This window comes from Chelonoidis abingdonii, chromosome 15 (genome assembly GCF_003597395.2).
Source record: "Chelonoidis abingdonii isolate Lonesome George chromosome 15, CheloAbing_2.0, whole genome shotgun sequence".
NCBI classification, from domain to species: domain Eukaryota; kingdom Metazoa; phylum Chordata; order Testudines; family Testudinidae; genus Chelonoidis; species Chelonoidis abingdonii.
Window position 1 is genome coordinate 8,865,604 of NC_133783.1, and position 24,660 is coordinate 8,890,263.

At 41.5% G+C, this 24,660-nt stretch overlaps 1 protein-coding gene across 1 annotated transcript; it reads right to left on the reverse strand.

Annotated features, from left to right (window-relative positions):
- Positions 1 to 924: 924 nt before the first annotated feature.
- Positions 925 to 24,223, reverse strand: MAT1A (methionine adenosyltransferase 1A). The gene is made up of 9 exons (XM_032786348.1): positions 23,891 to 24,223; positions 14,495 to 14,572; positions 12,076 to 12,198; positions 9,757 to 9,869; positions 6,294 to 6,437; positions 5,300 to 5,518; positions 2,712 to 2,894; positions 2,064 to 2,197; positions 925 to 1,389 (listed from the first exon to the last, which is right to left on the reverse strand). The coding sequence occupies exons 1-9, from the start codon at positions 23,982 to 23,984 to the stop codon at positions 1,284 to 1,286; spliced, it is 1,194 nt and encodes a 397-aa protein (XP_032642239.1). The 5' UTR covers positions 23,985 to 24,223; the 3' UTR covers positions 925 to 1,283.
- Between the last annotated feature and the right edge of the window lie 437 nt (positions 24,224 to 24,660).

A 24,660-nucleotide genomic window follows, 5' to 3' on the forward strand; every position in this document is an offset into this window, starting at 1 on the left:
GGGCTGTTATAGACACCAGTGGGAGAAAAATAACTCCACAAATTGTGGATGATACCTTGACATCATGCCTTTAAAAACCTATTAAAATAGGGTACTAACAGCACTCTGCTCTACAGTGTTCAAAAGCACTGTCGCTACTAGGCAGTGCTCATATTAGCACAATCCAAGAGAAGTCAATGGAGCTTTCATGTGCCCTACGTCGGGATGAGCCACTGACTCCCAAATTTGATGTGCTAATACATAAACACATACAAAACCAGCACTTATAAGTACATAGTAGCTAAAAGAAAGTTTGAGTCACCAAATCACAGCTGATTGGAACATTGTGGTAAGCAGAGATAACTAGTGAAGGAAGTCTAAGCACCTAACAACATCCTTTAAAGGAGCAGCTATGTTGCAGTTACATGATAATGAACCCCCTCCAAGCAAAATTCAATATGCAATACCAGCTCCTACATGAAAACTGTCCCCCACAGATTTCCTAGTGTCCAGTCAGGGTGAGGAGACCTACTGCTCCTTAGCTAGAATCAGGGCCAGCGCTAGGATTTCTGACGCCCTAGGCGCCGGGACATTCGCGGCCGCCGCGCGGGTCTCGCATCCCGAGGGCCGGGGGGGGAGGCCCGGGCGCGACCGCCGCGGCGGCTGCTCCCTGACCCGAGACACCCCGGGCGCCGGATCGCGCCAAGGCCCGGCGGCTCCCGACCCCGAGGGAACACCCGCGCCGGACGCCGCGGCGGCGCGTGACCGGGGGGCGCCCTAAGCTGCCGGGCTGCAGGCAGCTGCTGCCGCCGGCAGCTCAGACTACGCAGCGGTCGCTGCAACCATTTAAAAAATTTGGGGGGGGGGGCACCGCTTTTTGGTGCCCCCAAATCTTGGCGCCCTAGGCAACCGCCTAGTTCGCCTAAATGGTTGCACCGGCCCTGGCTAGAATGATGATAGATACCTTTTCTTTTGAATGCAAGATCACATTGTAACAGAGTTAAGGCCCAAACGTTGGTTTGTATGTCCTAGTCAGATTTTGCCTTTGTCAGTGGAACCAACATAGCAGCAGTAAAATCAACTGTATTTTGTCTTCTTGTGATAAAAGCAGACTCTGCCTTTGGTGTTTTTGACAATAAAATACGATAGGATTGAGAGTAAGAATTAATTCTCATGAGAATATCCTGTCCATTTAAAATCTGAAATTCCTCGAGCTGGATAAAGAGTAGTCAGTGCTGATTTTTGCCAACATCTTATTGACTAGTGGAATCTTCTTCACTTCTGCTTTGGGGATGGACCCATTATTATTGAAACACAAGTTTCTTAGGCACCTCCCATGAAAATTCATTTCTTCCAAAGTGACCATAACAGGCAGTCTTCTGATAAATTGGTTTCTTTAAATCCAAATCCCTTAGTGTTCAAGAAAAAGAAAAGAAAATAGTTTAGTCTTAAAGTGTAACACTATGAATCACTGTTTAAAGTTAGTTCCTCCTTTCAGTCCACTTACTGGACTGAATTTTGGAAGTGCAAACTTGTTCTATGGAATAATGACCATGAAAGTGTCTATAAGGATTAGTCTGAAGCCTTTTGGGGCCAGACTCAAAACCCATTGAAGTTCATGACATTTTGACCCAATTTTCAATCAAATATTTATGAAAAACAGTCTAAATTGCTCAAACGGCTCTAGTAAAAATGAAGTAACATCACTGTGAGCCAAAACTATTTCAACGTCACATACTACAGAACACACACATGTAGCTGTAGTAACCCCTACACAGAGCCAAATTCTGAGAGGGGATGAGTAGCTGCTGAGAACACAAAACTCCAGCTGAAACCACTGGGAGTTACATCTGGCTTCTTATAAGATCTGGAATATTGTTAGGTCCAGAAATAGTTACAGTTTGTATACACAGGTGAAACATCTTTTTTGTATTAAAGAGACCAATACTATATTAGGACAAGAGGTTGGACAGGCTTATTTAATAACCCTTTTTCTTCTGTAACCTCTATACTTCTTTGAGAAGAGTTCCAGAAGGTGTTCACTCTGATTGTTCCATATGCATGTGCTCCTGCAACATGCTTACCTGACAATGACTCCAGGTCGAAGATCAAAGTTCTTGTGCACAATGTCCAGTAGCTCTCTCTCTGTTTTCTGGGAAGTTCCATAAGTAAACAGTGAAATGGAGAGAGGTTGAGCCACTCCAATGGCATAAGAAACCTTTGGCAGACAAAAGCATTAGTTAGAAAACAAGGATGGAGCCTCATATGGCCAGCAGGGCATGTGACAGGACAATGTAGTACCAGAACACTCTCCTCCAGTACAGCAAGAAGATAGTTAATGGGGATAGTTAATACCAGAAGACTGATAGATCCAGAATAACCTCCAGTAAAATGTAAACTATCCAAAAAGTCCAGGCCTAAGGAAGCTACTATGCTGAAAGCCCCAGTGACTATGATCTTGAACTAGGTAGAACAAGATCTTTCTTCTGATCTTCCTTTCAAACTCAGCCCAGCTTCCAGAATTCCATAAACTTCTGACTTCTCCCCATCTGTGCTATCACAGACATAATTCAAGCCAAGTACAGCTTGAGAAGTGCTGGCCACCTCACCAGCTCTCTCCCTCACAAACCCATTTTTCTAAGGCAGATTTTTCAGGGAAAAGGTAAAAATGAAGTGTTTTTAAAATAAATTTAAAAAAGCAAAAAACCAACAAGATTCAAAATGGAACATACTTGAACCAGAACACGATGACACAGCCCAGCTTTCACCAAAGACTTGGCCACCCAGCGGGCTGCATATGCTGCCGACCGGTCCACCTTTGTATAATCTTTGCCTGAAAAGGCACCACCTCCATGGGCTCCCCATCCTCCATAAGTGTCCACAATGATCTTTCGTCCAGTAACGCCAGCATCACCCTGTGATATTCAAACAAGTGTCACTTCTCATGCTTTTATTAGCTAATAGCTTTTTGTGAAAAAAGAATTCCACTATCATTTTATTATACTGGCTCCAAGGAACATTTAAAATGTCTGATGAATACAGTAATTTCCTCACAGACAAAAAGACTTCCAGAAAGCAAGATAGTGACTTGTGCATTCTTGAGGTCCAACTGTAGCAATGAACTTCTCACTGAATTACCATAACAGTGGCTATGTAAGTTCTTTTACGGCCAGATTCCAAGCACACTAGAATTCATGGAAAACTCCCACTGAACTTTGGATCAAGACATTAATAAGGAGCATTTAGCGTTCAGGCAAAGAGGTTGCAAGATGGCTATTTCTGCCAGCACTATTTCCTAATGCCTTTTTCAAAGGCAAATATTATAAGCTTTCTTAGCTGCCACCAGATTCCAAATATCTGCTTTAAAAAATGTCTCTTATACTGGAACCATACTGAGAAAAAAATGCATTTACTTGAAGATAAAAGTTCCACTGACGTCAATAGGAGTTTTTCCATTGACTTAATGGAAGCAGAATCAGGCTCTATTGCTTTGGATAAGATCTAAAGCTGGGTGAATAATTCACAGTAAATACTGTACTTGATTTCCTCACACATGTTCACAATTTAAAATGAACCAACTCACTTTCAGGTAGTTTTATTTTTACTTTAGGGATATGTTGGTATTGTTATTAATAATAATTTGTGTCGTGGCAGCACCCACAGGTCTTAGTCAGGACTGAGTTCACATTATCCTGGGTGCTGTACAGATATACAAGAAAACACAGTTCTTGCCCCAAGGTGTTCACAGTCTAATTTAAGATGAGATGCAACAAATGGGAGTTTAAGAGATAAATGGGGAAGGAGGAAGAGGCTATCTAAACTAGTTATGCACATGACTTGAGGTTCTTAGTCATTTTAAGTTTATGATTATTACGTACATTAACAAGCAAATAAAACAGACATCCCCACTGTCCATCTACACAGCTACCTTGATCACCACTGCTAACAGCGAGCAGTTGATATTCTTATTCAAGCCATGGTGGTCATTTACAACTCATCATTAAGGCCCATGGGATTCTCACTGCTCCCAGATTTGCTGAGTGCTTAAGTATTTCCCGAGTGAGTATTAGCATGGGCAAATTTAAAAATGTAGTTTGTATTTTTGTGTGTGAACTTTGAAATTCTCTTTATTGAGAATTCAAGCCAGTAAAACTCAATCACTGGACTATTTGCAGATAGGAAATATAAATGGGGAGCCGAAGCTTTACTTAGAAAGACTGAGCAAATATTTACAGAAAATCTGTGGCAGTGTTTGCCCACTTCTACTAAGAAATTTCTGAATGATGGAAAATGGAATTATAGCTATCTGAGCTTGAATATAAACTCTCTCCCCCTGGGAATCTTCTGTTTGATCCTGTAGTGCATTCAGAATTTTGGGTTAGAGTGGGAATGATTGGGATGTCATGAACTTAGCATTATTATGACTTAACTGAAAGATCAAATAAGAGTATGACGTGCAAATGAGAGACAGTGTATTCAGGCACAGATCTCTTTTAAGGCGATAAAAAGAGCTCACATCTATTTGTAAATGTTACACAGTGTAGAGTCATGCTTTAAAAGGGCATTGTAATGTAATCAAGGAGCCACTAGGTGCTGCTGCTGTTGGGAAAATGGTGTTTAGAAGTTTCATTATAACTTGGCATTCATCACAGCTCTTAAATTGCCAAGGCCAACATGCAAGTCATCATTAGCCTTGACATGAGGTAAGCAGCATAGACATTGCAGAGTCAGCATTAACAGTTTGTTTCCCTATAAGCCTGCCGTCCATAGCTATCCATTTCTAGTTTTGTTGCCACTTCCTTTTTTCTGCTGTTCTGTCTATGAAAGGGTAGAGAACAGAGTAAGACATAGAAGTAGTAGCATTATAGCTGTGTTGGTCCCAGGAGATGAAGAAGAAGAAGAAGAGCTCTGTGTTGCTCAAAAGCTTGTCTCTGGCACCAACAGAAGATGGTCCAATAAAATATATTACCTCACCCACCTTGTCTCTCTAACCGGAGAAAGTAGTCACTTATGCTAAACTCCACTTGGACACTGGATATGCAAAGCAGGACTTGGCCCAGCTTGCTTATATGTATATGACATAACCATGCCTTCAGAGGTTTCTTTGGTATCCAGCGAATTAAGGCCTTGGTCTGGCTTCCATGTAAGCTAGTGCTGAAACTCCCATTGTCTCCAATGGTGCAGGACTGGTCTCTTAACATATGTTTAGTCTGTGCCCTTCTGTTAGAAATACAGGCTGAGGATACAAGTTAATCTGTAGAACAATTTGATGGGAAAAGGAAAATTGGCAGAAGGATCAAAAGAATAACACAACACACACCTGTGGCCCCCCAATGACAAAACGCCCACTGGGCTGAAGGTGATAAATTGTTCTCTCATCCAAGTATTTGGCAGGAACAACAGGTTTAATCACACGGTCTCTCAGGGTTTTGCGCATGTACTCCAGCGAGATGCTTTCATCATGCTGCACAGATATCACAATGGTGTGAACACGGACTGGGATGACGGCTCCATTTTTCTGGGTATACTGAACAGTGACCTGAATATGAATGAGGGGGTAAAAGAAACATCTGTATGATACATTACCATATTGTATAGATACACCACACCAGGCAGTACAACAGCAGATGCACAGGAAGGTGCCTGTGGCAACAAAGTATGAGGAGACAACTGTTTAATGAGTGTGAGGAATGAAGTGTATAGTTTTCATGTTTGCTAAATCCATTGGTGAGCAAAGATAACCCAAATTCAGAAGGCTCATGTACAAAGCAAATATTTTACCTCTGTGCACCACGCACTCTCCAGTGAGACCTTTAGCAATACATACTAAGACTGGGATTTTCAAAAGGAACCTAGATCAGTTAGACTCAAATTCTTCAGTGAAAACCACAGCCTTAATTGCCCTTTAGGTTTCCTGATACCCAGCTCCTGGTACTCAAGGGTTAAATGTTTCTTCGGTGCTATGCAGTGTCATGTGTCAGACATCCAGGTGCATGCTAACAGTTTTTGCGACACTCAGGAGATTGCATATAAAGCAGTTCCTCTGCTCAGCATACAATCAGTAGGAAGCTGAAGTCAGACTGTGTGTTATAATATGGAAATCCTGGATTATCCACTTAAAATGACATTCTGAACTGAACACATAGCAGTAATTAAATAGTGGAAAAAGAAATCCAGGATTTTTTGGGTAAAACAGTGGCTTTACTGAACCAGACAGATTATTAATAGCCTGCAAGTGATAACGGACTTGAAAGGATTCTTTCCATGGCTCCTGTATTGAGCAGAGGGACACGCTGAGTGAAAGCAATATTTACCTGTGTCTTAGAGTCAGGTCTAAGCCAAGGGAGATCACCACTGTGCCTCAGCTCTGCTAACTTGCTGTTCAATTTGTGAGCGAGGACTATAGTGAGAGGCATACAGTCTTCTGTCTCATCTGTTGCATAGCCAAACATCAACCCCTGTAATGGGAGAGGAGGGATAGATTTTAAATCACTGGGGCAAGCAGGGCTTTCAATCATGTTAAATTATTATAATGAACACTACACAAGTGCCTAGAGACCATGAAATCTCACCCCGAGGCAAACAGGGCCCTACAATTACTTTATTGTTATTATTGGTGTTACATTAGCATTAGATGGTCTACACTAGTCATCTCCAAAGTGGGGTGCATGCACCTCAGGGGGTGCACAAGAGGATCCTTGGGGGTGCACAGCAGGAGCAGCACTTTTTCCCCCGCTGCTTTGTCAGTTTGGGCAGCAGTCCAAGTGGCTTTTTTTTTTTAATTTGGAAAAAAAATGGTAGAGGCAGCGTGGCAGGGAGTGCATGCTCAATTTTTTTTACTGATAGGGGTGTGCGATCAAAAAAGTTTGGAGACCACTGGTCTACACTGCCAAGTTTTTTTGCCAAAAGGCAACTTTTGGTGATGAAACAGCAGAGGTGTACACACTGCAAAGCCACTTCATGACGAAACTCCTCAGTTGCAGTGCTATAATAAAACCACTTTGATGAGAGTGATAAGGCTTTTTGCACTAATGTTTTATCACCAAAGTGCCAGTGTAAACACCTCGCTTGCTTTTATCGATGTAATTGGCCTCTAGAGATGCCCCACAATGCCCTCCAGTGACTGCTCTTCTTATGCATGCGCCCTTCCCCTTTCAAAGCTCTGTTCTGATGGCCTGCATGTTGTGCTGCTCTGGGAAACAGAGCAAATTTTTAATGTGGTTGGAATGCTCCTGCTGTCTCCCACACTAAGAACACAGAGGCTGACAGGCAGACAAGGGTGAATGTATGTGAGAGAGAGAGAGACTGACTGACTTTATGCAGTGCAAAGCCAGGGAGGGAGGTGGGGGCTGATGTTGGAGTTTGCCCCTCTCCCAGGACAGATTGCTTTCAGCTGGCTGAATTTAGGAGGCAGCATGCTGACACACTCATTCTGCTCTGCCCCCCCCAACACACACTGTCTCTTCCTCTCACCCCATACACGTGCCCTGTCTCACACTCTCTCTCCTACACTTCAGCTGGAAAGTGGCTGGCAATCTAGTAGGATGCCCATGGAATGATGGGATTGAGAAACCTGCATCATGTGATGCTGTACCTGCCCCATGAGGCATTGCAAACCCTTCCCAAACCACCCTGCAGCCTGTTGCACCGTGGGATTGCTACCCACAGTGCACTGCTGTCGTTGCAAGAGCTGCTAGTGTGGATGCACTCCAGCAACACAAGGAGCAGTGTGGACAGGCAATAGTGGTTTAATTAAAGTGTTTTATTAAAAGTGGTATAACTTTTGGCAAAAAAAAAACTTGGCAGTGTAGATATAGCCTTAGAGGCTTCAATTGAGATTGGGCCTCCACTGTGCTAGGCACTCCCTAAACACATAATCAGAGACAGTCCCTGCCCCAATAGTTTCCAGTTTTCATTAAAACATTTTCACTGTTTGGCTGAAAAGTCTGACAGAACCTGAAACTTTTCTGTGGCAATTTGTGTTTTATTAAACAGCTTGGATGGAAAATTTTCAACCCACCCTATTGGCAAGAACTATACTCCGATAATAAGAGTGACTTATCTAAATGCAAAAATGTCCAGGCATATTTTGGACCCAAGCCTTGCTTCTCTTAGGCAGAGCTTCACAATGAGTAAGGTGGCCTGAATAGGGTTAGAAATAGGGCTTGGGCTGATGCTTGTCTGTGTTTTCCCAAGATTACCCCTTTTTTTGCAATAGCTGTCGTCAGAAATCCATAACTGTGCTCAGTATACACTGCCAGCTGCCTGATTCATGGGCTCAGGACCATTCCAGATGTCCCAGTGTTTTGTATCTCAGAGGTGACAACCCTATCTGAGACTTTCATTAATGAATGTTGTCACAGTATGCATGAACAGGCCAATGCTGGGAGTTAGCAAGGATATTTCCTTGCTGTTACTGGAATGGCAGCTCATAAACGGAATTATTTAAATACTGCAGAGAGGACGCATGGCCAAGTGCTTAGGACTTGGAAGACCTGAGTTCAGTTCCCTGCTGTGACCTGGTACTAGTCATTTTGTCTCAGTGCCTCAGATCCACACCTGTTACATAGGGACAACAGCACTGTCCTACCTCACAAGGGTGCTGCAAGGATAAATACCTTACAAATTTGTAAGGTGTTTTGCTCCTGCAGAAATCAGAGCCATGTAAGTACCTAAGACAGATGCATTTCTATTTGGGCCATCTGCTGATAGAAATGCATGTTAAATTAGTCCTCAGGAGGATTTGGGGGTAATATTACTTTGATTCCAAGGCTCTATGATGGTTCTATTACAACTCTCAACAACATTACCAAAAACTAGATATAACTGCTAATGAGAACCATTGTAAATGTTAAACATGCATTCATATTAGCTTCAGTTGGAGTTGCAGAATTTCTATGCTCTTGGGGAGAAACTGTAATCATCTCCATTTGCTATTCAGCTCACAGAAATATGACTTGGACAGTCTTAATTATGTGGAATGCCAATTATACTAAAACTGATCCATGCTTCTGGGAAATAAGTGAGAGTTACAAATGTTCAGGCAGAATTGCCTTCATTTTACAAACACTGCCATCCTGCTTATACTTGAAACACTGACAAAGAACACCTCTTTACAACATCAATGCTTGAAAGTTATGTAAACATGGTACGATCTTATATGATTTTGTTTATTATTTATTTACTTAATCTTACTAGGCAAGTCCTGCTGCCAAAGGAAATATTTGATTAATCTAAACCTGCTAAGACAGAACTAGAAGCATATTTGAAAAAGCTAACTTTGCTAAGCGTTAGGGCCCAGATCCTTAGCTTCAACAGTCCTTGACTTCAACGAAGCCATGACATTTTAGATTAGCAGAGTATCTGCTGCATGGTCTACTGAGTGGGCAAAAACTGTCCTTGGTGTAACTCCACTGAAGTCAAAGAAGTTACACCAGTGATTAATTTTGCCCTTTCTGTCCCATGGGAGCTCCATCAATGTATTCACACAAATATGCATTTTATTCTGTGTTAGCACAGGATGAGATTGGGCAAATTCTCATGAACTGTTTTGATTTAGAAAATATGACAATGGGATGGGTAAACCCTCACTTTCTAACCCATACCCTTTCAGAAGAAATGTTTTCATTTTAAGGCGAGACAGTGATCCTATCTCTCCTAGCACAGGGAGTAAACAGAGCTGGGAGCATACTAGTGGGCTGCCCTAATGAGCTGATAGGATGATTGTGTGTTTTTATTTTACTATTGTTTTTGTAAACAGGGATGACTTTTAATTACCTGGTCACCAGCACCAACATCCTCTTCATTCCTGTACAGATGAACACCTTGGGCAATATCAGGTGACTGTTGTTCCAGTGCCACCAGAACATTGCAAGTCTTGTAGTCAAAGCCTGTTTAGAAGACAAGACAGGAATAAATTAACTTCCTTTTTACAGCGAAGCACAGCTACATGGAACCATATGCCAGAAATTCCAATCCTGCACAACAGTGCCTTCAAAACTCAGAATCTGCCTGCTATTTGCTTTTACATTTTTGTCAGTGCAACAATTCTAATGTGTTCTTCTCTGTTCAAGCTCACAGCAAGGTCTCATCTCTCTTAGCTGCTTGGCCATAGGCATTTAGTCTAAAGCAATGCTCAGGAAAGTCCCAAACATGAAAAATAGGAAAATGACAAAAGAGAAAATGTATTACCACAGCTGCTATGGTCCTTGCAGAATTTCTCATTTTCTTCCCCAGTTGTGTAGAAGATAATCAGTTTTTCCCTATGCTCACCTCTCCCAAAATTCCAGCTACTGACAACTGCTTACCAAATCTAGGATCAAACACCTACACATCAAACATACACATCCAGACAAGTGTCCTCTTGAAGAGCACTCCATGCCCTCTTTCCTTTAAGTAGGCTATGATGGGAAAGAATTCCCTAAGGGAAAAAGTCGTATGTAGTTCTGCCCCTTTGAGCTTTTCTCCTACAGTTTCTGTAGGGCAGGGGTTTTGACTGGGTTCACTACAGGGCCCACACTGCTTTGGTGGTAAGGGGGTAAAAGGAGATATCTGCACTACTGGATCTGGTAGTATTATGTTACATAATATTCTGCCTTTGGTGCCAACTAGAAGATGTGCTTTTACAACATTCTCCCACCATTCTCTCTTCAGAAGTCTTGTACCAACAAGATCATATCAACCAGAAAATAATGCTTTAAAAAAAAAAACAAAACAAAAACCACCCTTTTGTAAAACATACTTAATCTTCTTGGCAACTGTAAAACGTTTGCAATATGTAAAAAATTATATGTTTATAGAGATTGCAAACTGGATGTTGAAATGTATCTCAGACATAAAACACTGTTTTTTGCATTATTAATACACTTCCCAGTGCTATGAAATTTACTTTGATGGTGGAGTGTCTCAGGGTAGGGACTGTCTTTTTGTACTACGCCTAGCACAAGGGCGGGCTGGACTATGATTGCAGTCCCTAGGTTCTACGGTAATACATAATAATCATTAAGTAATAAATCATACAAATTCACAAAGTCTTCTATTTCCACTCCATCTGAACAATTTACATTAGTCTGGTTGGTCATTTGAACAACATGCAAATTGCAAGGATTTAAACTGAGAAGTAAATTCTATAGCACAAATTATCAGCTACTTTGCCTGTAGCAAGGTGAGACTCACCACTGCAGCACCTCCTGCTGGTCATCTCAGGAATTAGCTATTGTCCAGCTCAGAGCACCCTCTGTTGGCCAGTGGCTCACCAGCCTCAGGCCCCCCATGCCCCTCCCAGACCCCGGTGCCCTTTACCTCAGGGTTCTGCCCCAGCAGTACTCCATCATGCTCTGGGTCTCCCCTCCCAGGGGAACCCCCAGCCCTCTCACCCACCTTGCCTCTGTGGCTACTGCCAGTCATCATCTAGTCCCCGCTCACTGGGGCAAACTGCAGTCTGTAAAGGCCACTCACCACTGGCAAGGGGGTCAGACCAGCTGACTCTGCCTAAGCCCAGGCTGCAGCCTCTGCAACCCCACTACTTGTTGTGGCCTTTTAGCAAGGCCTGCCGCCTGAGGATTTACCAGGCTGGAGCTCCTCTTGCCTTTCCCCAGCCCCACTCTGTTCCCTGAGCTCCCAGGCAGCCAGGTCCTCCTCCCTCCAAGGCTGGGGAGAGAGAGACTCAGTTCCTGGCTCACAGCCCTTTTATAAGGCCAGCTGTGTAGCCCCAGCTGTGGCTGCCTCCCAATCAGCCTATTCTTATTGGCTCTCAGCCCCAGGCCACTCCAAGGGATGGCTTTTAACCCTTTCAGGGCCAGAGCAGGATGACTGTCCCACTACCCAGCCAACATACTCCAGTTCAAAAAATATTCTAGCTGCCTTTTTCTGCTGTCTGCTTTAACCATACAGTGAATAGTTTCTCCTCAGTATGTGATGGAGTCAGAATGTTTCTCTCATGACAATGTTTGAGCAGCACCTAGCCAAGACATATGAGTTGATCAGCCTTGCAGAAGCACAAGTATGCAAGTGGAGACAGACTTGTTCTGCAGCTACTCACTGACCAGGACACCATGTTGGCAAGAAACAGGATTCCTGGAATTTTTTTGCACTAACCTTTAGCTGAATCATCATAGCCGATTTGCTTAATTGTGTCTCGAACTACTCGCTGATAGTCAACAACAGCGAGGGATGTGATCTCCCCACAGAGCAGCACCATACCTGTTTTACACACTGTCTCTACAGAGAGCAGGAAGACAGAAAGAAGGAAAAGGGATAAGGGAGGGCTGGATAACTCAACATGCTATTGCAAATAACTCCGCTTCTGGCAATAGTGAATTCTGAACAGCCCCTACTGAATACAAATAATATAGGTAGTTATAACTCCCATCTCCATAGTATTAGTTCCTCACACATATGAATCCATTTATCCTCATTACACCCCTTGAGGGAGGGAAGGACTAGTATGCTGGGGAAACTGAAGCACAAAGCGATTTTGGTGACTTGCTCAAGGTCGTACAGGAAGTTTGGGACAATGTAGGAACTGAATTGAGATTCCAGAACATCATTCCAGTGCCTTAACCAGAAAAACATCCTTCTACCCTGCTTATGGAGTAAGTTTGGGCCCAACAATCCACACTAATGGCCCACTGGTTTTCAACCTTGCTTCCAGATCTTCAAAGATCCAGATCCTCAAAGACCCTGTCTCCTATTCATTCCAATGGGACTTAAGCACCATGGTTGAGGAACTGGGCCAGAGAGACAAAAACTGGTGGCTGTTTTTTCATGAATGCACAAGGCCAAGGTTGCATGAGCCCCAATTAAACTCTGTTTTGAGATCTTAAGTGGGACTTACGTGGAACACAGGCCAAATGCCAAATATCAACCTCAGGTGTAAAGGTTGAGGGGGAAATAGGTCATTTCCATCATGAAAATGATGGGATTGGCCATTTACAAATCTGAGAATTTGGAGACATTTTGCTGACTTGCTCAATGAAGGTCAAATTTCAGCAGTTTCAACATGTTAATAACAACAAATGGCACACATAATCAAAACAGGGTTAAAATATTTTTCTTTATGATGAGCTGTCAGGAAAACACCTAGAGTTGGCAACAAAAAATTTAAAGAATCTATAAAGCCAAATAAGTGTTCTTTGCTACAAATGGTCACGAGTTCTTTGGACGATAGACTGTAGTGGAATTAAATCTCTTTTCCTCTGGAATACTAATTACATTTACAAAGTTTTCTCTACCATTGGTTTGGTTATTTTAGGCTCTTGCTACAGTTCTCGAACATAATGTACTTCCAAAATTTCTTTGAGAAACAGTGTAGGGACACTGTATATTTGTTTGTTCAGATCTTTTTTGTTTTGCTGTACAGTAACTCCTCACTTAACGTTGTAGTTATGTTCTTGGAAAATGCTATTTTAAGTGAAATGATGTTAAGTGAATCCAATTTCCCCATAAGAATTAATGTAAATGGGGGGGGGGTAGGTTCCAGGGAAATATTTTACCAGAAAAAAGACTATACATATATATATACACACACACACAGTATAAGTTTTAAACAAACAATTTAATACTGTACACAGCAATGATGATTGTGAAGCTTGGTTCAGATGGTGAAGTCAGAGGGTGGAAGAGGGTGGGATATTTCCCAGGGAATGCCTTGCTGCTAAATGATGAGCTAGAACAGCTGAGCCCTCAAGGATTAACACATTGTTGTTAATGTATCCTCACACTCTACAAGGCAGCACAAATGGAGAGAGGGGAGACATATGGCAGATGGAGACAGAGACAGAGACACACACCCTGCATGTGTGAGAGAGAGAGGTGCATTTCCCCTTTAAGTACACTGACCCCACTCTAAGTACATTGCCTTTTTAAGTAGATCAGCAAGTTCAGACTGCTGCCGGCATGATCCCTCTGTCCTGATCCCTGTTATGTCCCCCCGCCTCCCCCTCGTTCTAGGGAAATGGGGTAAGCGAGGGGCAGGAGCAGGGGGGAGGGGACACCCTGACATTAGTCCCCTTCTTCGCCCTGCCCCTGCACAGCAAGCAGGAGGCTCCTGGGAGCAGCTCCAAGGTAGAGGGCAGGAGCAGCACATGGCAGTGCAGGAAGGGACAGCAGAACTGCCAGCAATTGGTAGCCTGCTGGAATTTAGGGGAGTGGGGAGCTGGTAGGGAGGCTGCTGGTCCACCCTGGTTCCAAGCCCCCACCAGCTAGCTGCAACGGGCTGCTCTTTCTGCAATCAGTGGACAAAGCAGGTGGCTGCCAAACAACGGTAGAAGGGAACATTGCGCAACTTTAAATGAGCATGTTCTCTAATTGATCAGCAACGTAACAACAAAACAACGTTAACCAGGATGACTTTAAGTGAAGAGTTACTGTATATATATTTCTGAACACAATAATTAGAATAAAAAATGAACGGGCACATGTTACCATCAACCTCCTACACTTACACATTACAAAGGGGGAATTACAAGCACTTTTCCATCTAGTTTAAGTGAAAGAAGAAAATGTGTGTCCTTACCACAAGCAACCTTGGCATCTGGATCTTGCTGAAGATGGGCATCTAGCACAGCATCGCTGATCTGATCACAGATCTTATCTGAAAGAGAAGAGAGCAACATGTCTAAAAACAGTGTTCTCTACAGAAAATATGGACTGTTGACATCACAATGAAGTAGAAAATAGTTTGTGGAGCTGTTTTTGGCTTGTCACCTATCTTTCTAGCCAGCTAGCTATCATACTTATATGGCCCCCATTACTGTAGTTTCTAAGCTTATATAGATTTTAAAAACCTTATGACACATTATCCGGGCAAAGAAGATACACAGCGATGGTGCCTCAACCTGTTCAGCATCAGATGCAGTATGGTATTTATTTGGTGATGTATATTAGCACTGAATGCAACTTTACCTGCTCGTTTTGCCTGTTGACTTACAGGTGAAAAATGATGGGGACAGTCTTTCCAACAAGACAATATTCAGCTATTAACATGATTCCCTCCAGTCCTACCGAGAGTATAATACATTTCTAGGTAATACAGCAGTTAAAGCCTAAGAAAGAGACATTAAAACAAATCTTTAAAGAAATTATAAACATCCATAGATCTCCAAATAAATAAAGCATATTAATAAAAGATGTATCCACAACAGAAAGGGCAGCATCTGGAACAGCCACTTTCCCCCAGCCAGAAAATGGTAATTTGCCTCATCCTACTCAACAGGATTTTATTTTTCCTAACAACCGGTTTAATAATAAGTTCAGTTATGTGATGCAATTGCAGCATGATCATGCACTACATTGCAGGAAATTCAGCTGCCTATTAGTTTTGGTCTCTAATTTAAAATTCCACAGTCCTGGTTTTAGCAGTGATTCTGTTTAGCAGGATTTGAATATACTGGATTCTGCTATTTAAGTTTCTGATCCCAGCTGTCCACATCTTTTTATTAGCTCCCTAAATATGACAAGATATGTCACATCATTATTAACTTATTACTGCTTTCCCCATCTCTGGGAATGCATTATTCTCCACAAAGTTAATAAAAATATCACAAACTTTTCTAAAAGATAAATAGTGAGTCACCAGGACCACACACTGTCCTTTCCCCTAATTTGAGAATACGGGCAACACGACAGTGATTTGAAGCACTGTCAGTGATTCCCTTCACTAGTCTCATACATTTACTAGACAAAACAAAAACAAACAAACAAATAAATAAATAAAACAAACCACACCCTATCAGAGTGAAAAGAACATCTCAGATTGTCCAAAGAGCACTATGTTTGGGAATTCTCATCTAGAAACGCAATCATCATGTAGATGGAGTTCCTATAGCAGATGTGCTGATTGTGTAAAGAAACAGCCTTCACCGGCTACAGAGGGAAAGGAAATGTCTAACAGAGTTGATGACAGAATTGTCTTAAAATGCCCCACTATTAACTTATCTCCTTTAGTTAATATTTTAATGAAATGGTTGATCTCTGCAAATCAGTGGTACCCTGTGTGGGTGTGCATATATCTAATCTAATCTATCTATCTATATCTATATATCTATAGATATATAGATATATAAAGTGATTTCTTCTCCAGATACTTGGACATACTGTGGCAAACTCAGGACAATTAGCTACCAGGAGAGGGGTAGTAATTAGTCCTAGAAGGCTTAACCATGGAGGAATAAGGTTCAGCTGGAACAGGAGTTACCAGGGAACTAATTAGTTTCAGCTGGCCCCCAATTGCTGGAGACCTTTTTAAACCCTCCCTGGCAGGGAAGCAGGAGGAGAGGAGAGAAGTAGAGTAGCTACCTGGGAGTAGGGGGCTGCTGAATTCTGAAACTCTTCTTGCAAGGTAGATTGCACTCTCCCCAGGAGGAGAGGAAAACAGAGCAAGGGGCTGACTGAGAAGGGATCAGCCAGACCCTGCGCGATTGGGAAGGGCTTTTGCTTTGCCCAAGCCTGTGTCTCTAAGGCTAAGAAGGACTGAGCTAGCAGAGGAGAGGCAGGTACTTTGCCACAATACATTTGTCATAAAGACATCAATTTGCCCAAACAAATTACTTAATTTTCAGAAATGCTGAGCCCCCACAATTGAACCCCACATCAGCAAAAGTAATGGGAATTGTAGATGCTCAAGACATCTGAAAATCAGCCCATGAGAGTCTTTGGATTCACAAGCTTAACTGACTCACAGAAAAACTCTTCTATGAGCAATAAAGGTAGCCAGTGCATCTCCTCACCTGAAATGAATTTTGGATAGGCAAATATTAAAATTAGAGCAGGCTAGGAAACAATTTTACTGTTCCATGAATTATTTTTGAGACACTGAAAAAATTTCCTGTTGTGAATCAGGACAAAAAGCCCAAATTGTAAAAAACTTCATGAAGTAAAAATCAAAAACAAAAAAATAAATGGTTTGGGTCAGTTGAAACATTTCATTTGATCTTTTCAAAACTTAACATTCCAATTGTGACTTTTTCATCTACTTTTTTTCCTCTACTTTTACTAAAGTTTCTACCAAAAAGTCATTTAGCCTGGAAACAGAAACTTTTTGTTTTGAAAAAGTTGAAATGGGACATTTTGACAATTTCCAAACTTTTTCTCTGCTCAATATTTTTTAAGTCAGGAGATTTGTTCAAACTGACCTTGTTTTGTCAACAGTTTGGGTTTCAACAAAAACTTACATTTTTTAATGAAAAATGAGTTATTGAAAAATTCCTTACCTCTTGTTAAAATATGTTCATAACCAAGTGAGTAGCCAAATAAATATGGTACTTTCTTACTTCCTGTTGTAAAAAAACAGGTTCTTCAAAAAATATCTCCCTTTCCTCTCCTATGTATCTTTGTAGCTCATCTACTTCTTTAAGAACATAAGAACAGCCACACTGGGTCAGACCAACAGGCCATCTAGCCCAGAATTCTGTCTTCCAACAGTAATGCCAGGTGCTTCAGAGGGAATGAATGGAACAAGGGTCAAGTGATTGTTTCATTGAAACAAATTAGATTTTACTGCCACCAGCAGTGCTGCAGAGCCAATATAACTAGGATAGGGCAAGGTGGACACGAATATGTCTCATGCATCATCATCAAAACTGCCAACTAATTGTGGAATGCTGAATGTTTGTTATGATGCAAAAGTCTGCAGAGAACCCAGCTTGGTTTTCCGTTCCTAGATAGAGTTTACAAATGCAGGTAGCTAGAAATCTCATTTGATCTGTAAACAAATCTGATATGGAAAACTCATATTAAAACTCTCAATGTTGTTTGTAAAGATTACCCTTTCTGACTGGAACTATGCTTCAAATATTATGATTATTTCCATACTTTACTCCATATGAATAGATCGGGTATAATGAATAACCTAATTGCATATTTTATATTTATCATTAAATACATATTTATGTACAGAGTTCATGATATAAGAGATACACATGCCCAGGATGGCTTATTAAACACAAGATTTCTAAGACCATATAGTTTGAAATACTGCATGTTTACTTTATCATTTATTACATATGATACCCTTACAAGATCAGCTAATATGGCTTGTTACGATATTCTATGATCCACTGGGTAAGGATTTCATACTGCTATATCTATGGAAAGACTTCCATTTTATGTACTTTAATGGATTTTGGATAAGATCTGAAGCACATTGAGAGACAATATTCAGCTTTTCTGCATTCTACTTAAGGTGCATATATATCATTTTCACACTTCAAAGTGTGTGCCATTCCAAGACAACCATGAAGTACTCACCAGACTCCCAATTTGAACTGATCAGAAAATGGGAGGGGTCCAGACAAGGTTTTGACTTTTCATTAAAAAAGAGATGTTTTTGATTTTCAACAATCAAAAACTGAAGAATTTCAACAAAAACTTGAAATTTTCATCTAAAATCTGCCAAAATCTGAAAAATTTCAGTTTTCAGCCCAAAAAATTCAGTGTTCTGACAAAAAAAATTAAAAACTGAAAAATTTTCATTTTGTCAAAACCCCAACTTTCCGTCCTCCTCAGTGGAAAACTTTCCATTGGCCCTATACTCATAAAGGTGGCAGTAGAGAATGTTTCCACCCCTCCCCATGTTTCCTCCTCTTCTACTATTTCTGTTTTACAAAATACACAGGACTGTTAAGTTAAAAGACTATGACAATGCAACATTAAGGCTGCACTGTTTAAATGAAAAAAAGTCAAAAGTGTAAAAGTGAGGATACTTACATAAACATGAATTCAGCCACACTGAATATATGGAATGCTTTGCATTTCTGTTCTCTTTGTTAAATGTGTTGCTTAGTAATATTATTGTATATTTTGTTAAATGTCATCAAATATACAGGAGGTGCATGGTGAATAATTTAAGCCTGCTGTAAGAATTTGCACTTTCTGACTTTTTGTGACATTTTACTATGCAATATTAAGGTTTTGGTTAGTTGGCTGGTGTTGTTTTAATATGGTTGAAAACCTTTTGATGTTTTTAGTGGAAACTTTATTTTTCATTATTTTATTTTTAAAAGACTTCCTGATACTTCATGGAAAACTCTGATAGGCGTTCTGTTTGGAGGCAATTCTGCTCAAAGTTACATCAGCCACTTTGGGTGAAGAGGAGGGTTTCGTTTTAAGTGCCAAGGATTTGGACCTGGTAGACACTGTGACTCAGGGAGAACAATGCCTTCCAAAGCATAATGCACCATCATCAAAGAGATTCAGCATGTCTTCCCTTTCTTGGTCAGAGGGTTTCTTGGCCAGTCAGTTTTCCTGTACAATTCAATGTAGAGCAGATCTTAAACGGCTTGGGACCTGGTGACCTGAGAAAACGTCTCACTTCCCATATGCAGTTGTGATTAGTGGAGGTGCTTGAATTGGAATTTAGAATTCACTCTCCTCTTTAGTCTACCAGACCTCAGATTTGTTAACCTTCTATGAACAAAATACCACTTTTGCATAGCTCACTTTTATTCTGAGATGTTTGTAAAGAGGTTAAGCTGCTGAGGTGGGAGACAGGGAGTTACTATATAATGTTTACTTGGCACTCTTGTGTAACGGCAGTTCATTAATTATTATCAGATCTCAACAGTTTGTGCTGAATCCGGTCTTTTTAATACATGTGATGCATAGAACATGCTACAGGAGGTCATTACATCTAAATAAATAAATAATGTATTCCCTGTATTTCTCCTCCCTCTTTTGTTAAGAGGGACGTTTATATGGAAAAACCATCCAGATCACACCAGCTAAAGATCTCGTCCAGGAGCTTTACTTCTTTGAGTGTTCTCAAGCACAATTTTGTGGAAATTATTCTAATGTCCAGATAGAGAGGTATAATCACCAGTCACAAATGAAATACCTTTTCAAACAAATGTCTCAACAGTATCCAGCAGAGGAAGAGAAATGTGAACATTTTAGTGCTCTCTGTGTCTAAACAGAATGTTCTAAACGTTTTCCATCAAGTGTTACCTTATCTGTATCACAAGGACTCTGTCATATTCATTATTATATTAATACCATCACGATCATTTAAAATATCTATTAACCCTGTAAAGAGGGCTATAACTCGTTTACAATCCCACCCCTTCAACTAGAGGATCCACCAACAGCAAACCTATGCTGCTGGATTTATGAATATTGTGCATGTGACATTAGCACGTGTAGACAGCGCCAGCCTTTTGCTTTTTCTGAGTACTTCAATTTCTGCAAAGAGCCCAGGGTACTGAGAACATTGTGGCGACAGTACATAGTATGATTCTGTAAGTGGTAAATTCTAATGGTATACCCAGTTAGACGTGTGGAAAGATGGTGTGATCTATACATACACAGCTTCAATGAAAGCCAGGTCATGGAGTGCAATGTCCAAAGAAGATCTTCTGTCCTCCCTTATAGGGACTTTGGTACAATTGACATAATAACTTCCCCCAAAGAATCCATTCTAGATTTTACATCAAAAACTGGGAGCACTTTTATGAAGCACTGAAATATCTCCCATCAGTCACAACAGAGAACCCACTGGTATTCTTAAGCACCTCTTTTTCCAGCAGAAATGTTTCTTTGTGCTACAGAATCTTTATATTTCAAGTGGCACCAAGAGAAACAATGGGCATTTTAGACATTCCACTGACTGGACGGGCTAATTACACACTGAAAAGGGATCACAGAGAAATGTTCACAATTAAACCAGAAACTATGCAAGAGTCAACTGGTGTCAGTTTTAGGCCTGGTCTACACTAGAGGGGGGTGTCGATGTAAGATACGCAACTTCAGCTATGGGAATACCGTAGCTGAAGTGAAAGTATCTTATTCCGACTTACCTCCCATCCTCACTGCGTGGGATCAACGTCCGCAGCTCCCCTGCTGACTCCGCTACCGCCACTCGCTCTGGTGGAGTTCCGGAGTCAACGGGGACCGCGTTTGGGGATTGATATATTGCATCTAGACGAGACGTGAAATATCAATCCCCGATAAATCGATCGCTACCCACTCCGATACGGTGAGTAGTCTGGACGTACCCTTAGTTACAATCTCAAAACTCAGGATGAAATCCCAACCCCACTGAAAACTACTATTAGCTCCTATATGGGCAGTATTTCAGCCTCTGGCTCAGACCTCGACCTAGTTTTGAGAAAACCTAAGATGATTTATGGTTTTGAGCTGCCATCTAGAGAAATTTGTGGTTTCAGACAATTTTGCAGCTGAATGCCAAGTTTCACCTTATATATTTATATATTCTACAATACTTTGACTTATTGGGCTTGTTCTCACTGGAAACTCAAAGCAAAACTCAGGAGTAACTCCACTTTAGACAACAGAGTTCCATCAGTGTAAGTGACAGAAGAATCAGGGATGTAAATCCATGCGGGTGTAAACCAAAGTAAACATTGACATCAACCCCAGTGGCTCAAATGGGAGATTTTTCAGTTTTACTATTTAGTTTTAATTTAACGTTTCAAATAAAAATTAGCTTTGGCTGGTTTATTCAAATCTGGATCCAGATTCAAAAGTCTTGAGAGGCTGTGGGCATTCAGAGCTGGACATCTGCTTTGGCTCATCTTTAATTAAAATTGTGTAACTAATTCCTCTTCTTCCCTGATCACAAAATTAAATGTATTTACAGGTAACAAATGCTCATCTGTTTCAGTGCTTTGTAATGTATAAGCGCTCCCTGGACTGCCTCTGACTTCTGTTACGAAGTGCTCACCAAACAGCTGATTGGCGGGAGAAGTGGAGCGGCAATGGTGTGCTCAGGGAGGAGGCGGAGCAGAGGTGAGCTGGGGCGGGGAGCAGTTCCTCTGCATGCCGCGCCCCCACTTACATGCTGCAGGAAGCCCTTCCCGCGCCACCCTGCCCCAGGTCCCTCCTCCTAAATGCAGATGACGACCGGGGTGGCCGAAGATCCGGCCGCTGTGGTAGCCACCGAAGGACCTGAAATGCCACCCCCCAAATGCTAGGGTTGCACCGGCCTGCTTGGGGCCACAAAAACACACGGAGTGCCAGCCCTTGCAGATTGCCACCCCAAGCACCTGCTTGGAATGCTGGTGCCTGGAGTCGGCCCTGGTCTGTTGGTTTGGAAAGAACAAACGCTGGCCCATACATTAGCAAAAACGTTGACCCGAACCAAATAAACCCAAATATTTTTATATGGCGGAATTCAGAATGCCCTGGCATGTTTCACCTTCCTTCTCTCTCTTTTTAAATCTTCCCAGAAATGCAATTTGAGACCTTCGGAGATCTGGCAATCGCTGCTGGGGGAGATGCTGTCCACAAATCTTATAAATTCCTAAGTTTTCCTAAGGCCTGAGGAAATTCCAGTTACCCAGGAAGCCATGAAATGTGGGACTTTAAATAACACAGCCAGAGGGCTGGGGAGAGAGACAAGCCTGAATACTCAATGAAAAATCACCAGTGGTGCAGTTAGTCCACCTATTGGTGATCAGAAAGGGAACTGGGGGATTAAGGTGATGCTAGGAACTGCAAAGAGGGAGGAGGACATCAGTGAAGCCATTGGGAGCTGAGAGAGGGACTTCTGGAGACAAGGAAAGGAATTTAAGTCAGTTAAGCTGAAAGATGGATCAGGGCAAAGAATAGGAGACAGAATAAAAGGTGAAAGGGAAAGAAGTTAAGTGAAGCACTTTCGGGTATTTATCTGAACCAAATCTCCAAATGCTTGGAGGCTCACCATCACGGACTGAAGGAATTAAAAAATAATTAAGAGACATTTTGGACGCATCATCCTTGAGAGTTTTGCTTTAAATTAAAAAGCCTTCTTTAGAATGACATAAGACTCTCGGTGCTATTAATCGCCTGTGCTCTATAGTTGTTGAGCAAACACTATATTGGAATCTACCTTTCAGTTGTGTGTCATTGTTTGGTCTTATTACATCAGCCGCTGACAATTGGGAAAGATCGCCAGACACTGTAAACTGGCATAGCTCCATTGAACTCAACAGAGATACACTTGTTTGCATCAGCCAAGAATTTGTCCTGAGGTAGCCAGTTAATCTTATGGAGGTGAGCAAAAATTGGAGAAGCATGAAAGCAGAGATGGTTTTGGTTTTGCCACTGATCCTTTTCTTCTTATCAGATAGGTCATCCGCACCTCACCCCCTGTCCAATTTCATTATTCACCTTTATATAATCCAAGTGAGTGCATAGACCTGGAAGGCATTGTCGTGGCAAAAGTTAGAGGATGCAAAATGGTTTTCTAAAATACACTTTAAAGGCATCAAATAGGTCACTGTCCTCTAGCCTCATTTGTAGGAATACTTTCTGTTGGCACAAACTGCATGTTCATGACAGATGATAATTTGTTTTCAAATTAAATTAAATTAAAATCTGCTGACAATACATAAAGTTTAGCAAATAACTGTCCACTGCCTGCTTAAGCAATTCCATATGTTTTAACAAAAAACAGATCATGGGGGAGGAGAATTGGGGGGCTGCCATGCATAGCTGATGGGGCCTTTCATTTTTTACGGTTTTGAAATAGCCTGCTTAGAGATATTCCTGTCATTGTGACTGGCAGTTTTATGGCAGAACATGAATGCAGGAGAGTTTCAGAAAACTTCAAGGTTGTGGAACTCAACATGTGTGAAACTTGGGGCTATCAGAGATACAGTATGATCTCAAGTGTAATCTGCTGAAAGAAAGATGCAAAACAAACAAGCAGAAGCAAGAGCAAATTGCCACATGAAAGGAACACACAGCCAGTTCACAGATATGAATTAGAGTGGCAACTCACCATATCTTGCAGCAGCATCATAACCACCAGCATTTTTAAGTCTAAATGAACAAGCATCCAGTGAAAAAATAGTCCACATCACCACCGCCCCATATGATAATACTGATATTGGCTGGATTCTTCGCCAGACTTTCTTAAACAGACTTTAACTGAAAATATTCTGATTTGTCTCTACCCCCGCAGCCAGTTACTTACCTGGATGCCCTTCTCCCACAGACTCTGATGTGAACATGAAAACACCTTCATCATTTACAGTGTGGTTACATAAGCCATCCACCGGTCCATTCATGATTTTGACACTTTTCCTGATGAGTTGATCAAAATAGTAGTTCAAGAGCTCTGTCTTTAGTGCCTTTCCCTTTCTGAGTGGAGGGACTAAACTTCTTTAACAGCAGGGCTAACACTTCTGTCAATTACTACTTTTCACAAAAGCTTGAATTGAACATATGAAGTAAGTGTACTCAGTGTGTGAGTGTGTGTGTGTATGCACTGATCAGGCATCTGTCTGAGGTCTGTACCTTTACCTACTTTGGCTGTCACTCTGTGAGTTGCTCCTATATATGGAAAAGTGAAAGTGCCTGGATAATCATGTGAGGAAACTGGGAGAGCCCATTTCCTGGGAGGGGAGCAAGTTAATATTGGGATATTTTACTTATTAACTCACTTTTCAGTAACTCAGTATTCAGCCTGTGTGAGATTGGTAACCATAAAGATTCAATTCAGCAGGAGTTAGTACAGAAGTTCTAGCTTCAGTTCAGTTCAGTGATCCTTTTGGTTTAGCTCTCCCCTAGTTTAGGGCTGTTTGCCGTGAGTGTTCTCAAGCATGTGTTGTGATCACACAGAAATAGAAGAAAGTTGTGTAAGCTTGTCAAAAGAGTGAGGGATGAAAGGTTTGTTAAGCACAGTATGACTTTATTTCCTGGCTTTCATTTTCATCTCTAAGTGTGATTCTCCCCTGGAAGGTC

What these genes read in the sequence shown, in the direction of transcription:
- MAT1A (XM_032786348.1), bottom strand. Translation starts at nt 23,984, where the DNA reads ATGAATGGACCGGTGGATGGCTTATGTAACCACACTGTAAATGATGAA. An exon ending in TTGTCATTGGGGGGCCACAG is followed by an intron (nt 2,895 to 5,299) that starts GTGTGTGTTGTG and finishes TGAATATCACAG; the next exon opens with GGTGATGCTGGCGTTACTGG. An exon ending in CGACCTGGAGTCATTGTCAG is followed by an intron (nt 1,390 to 2,063) that starts GTAAGCATGTTG and finishes TTGAACACTAAG; the next exon opens with GGATTTGGATTTAAAGAAAC.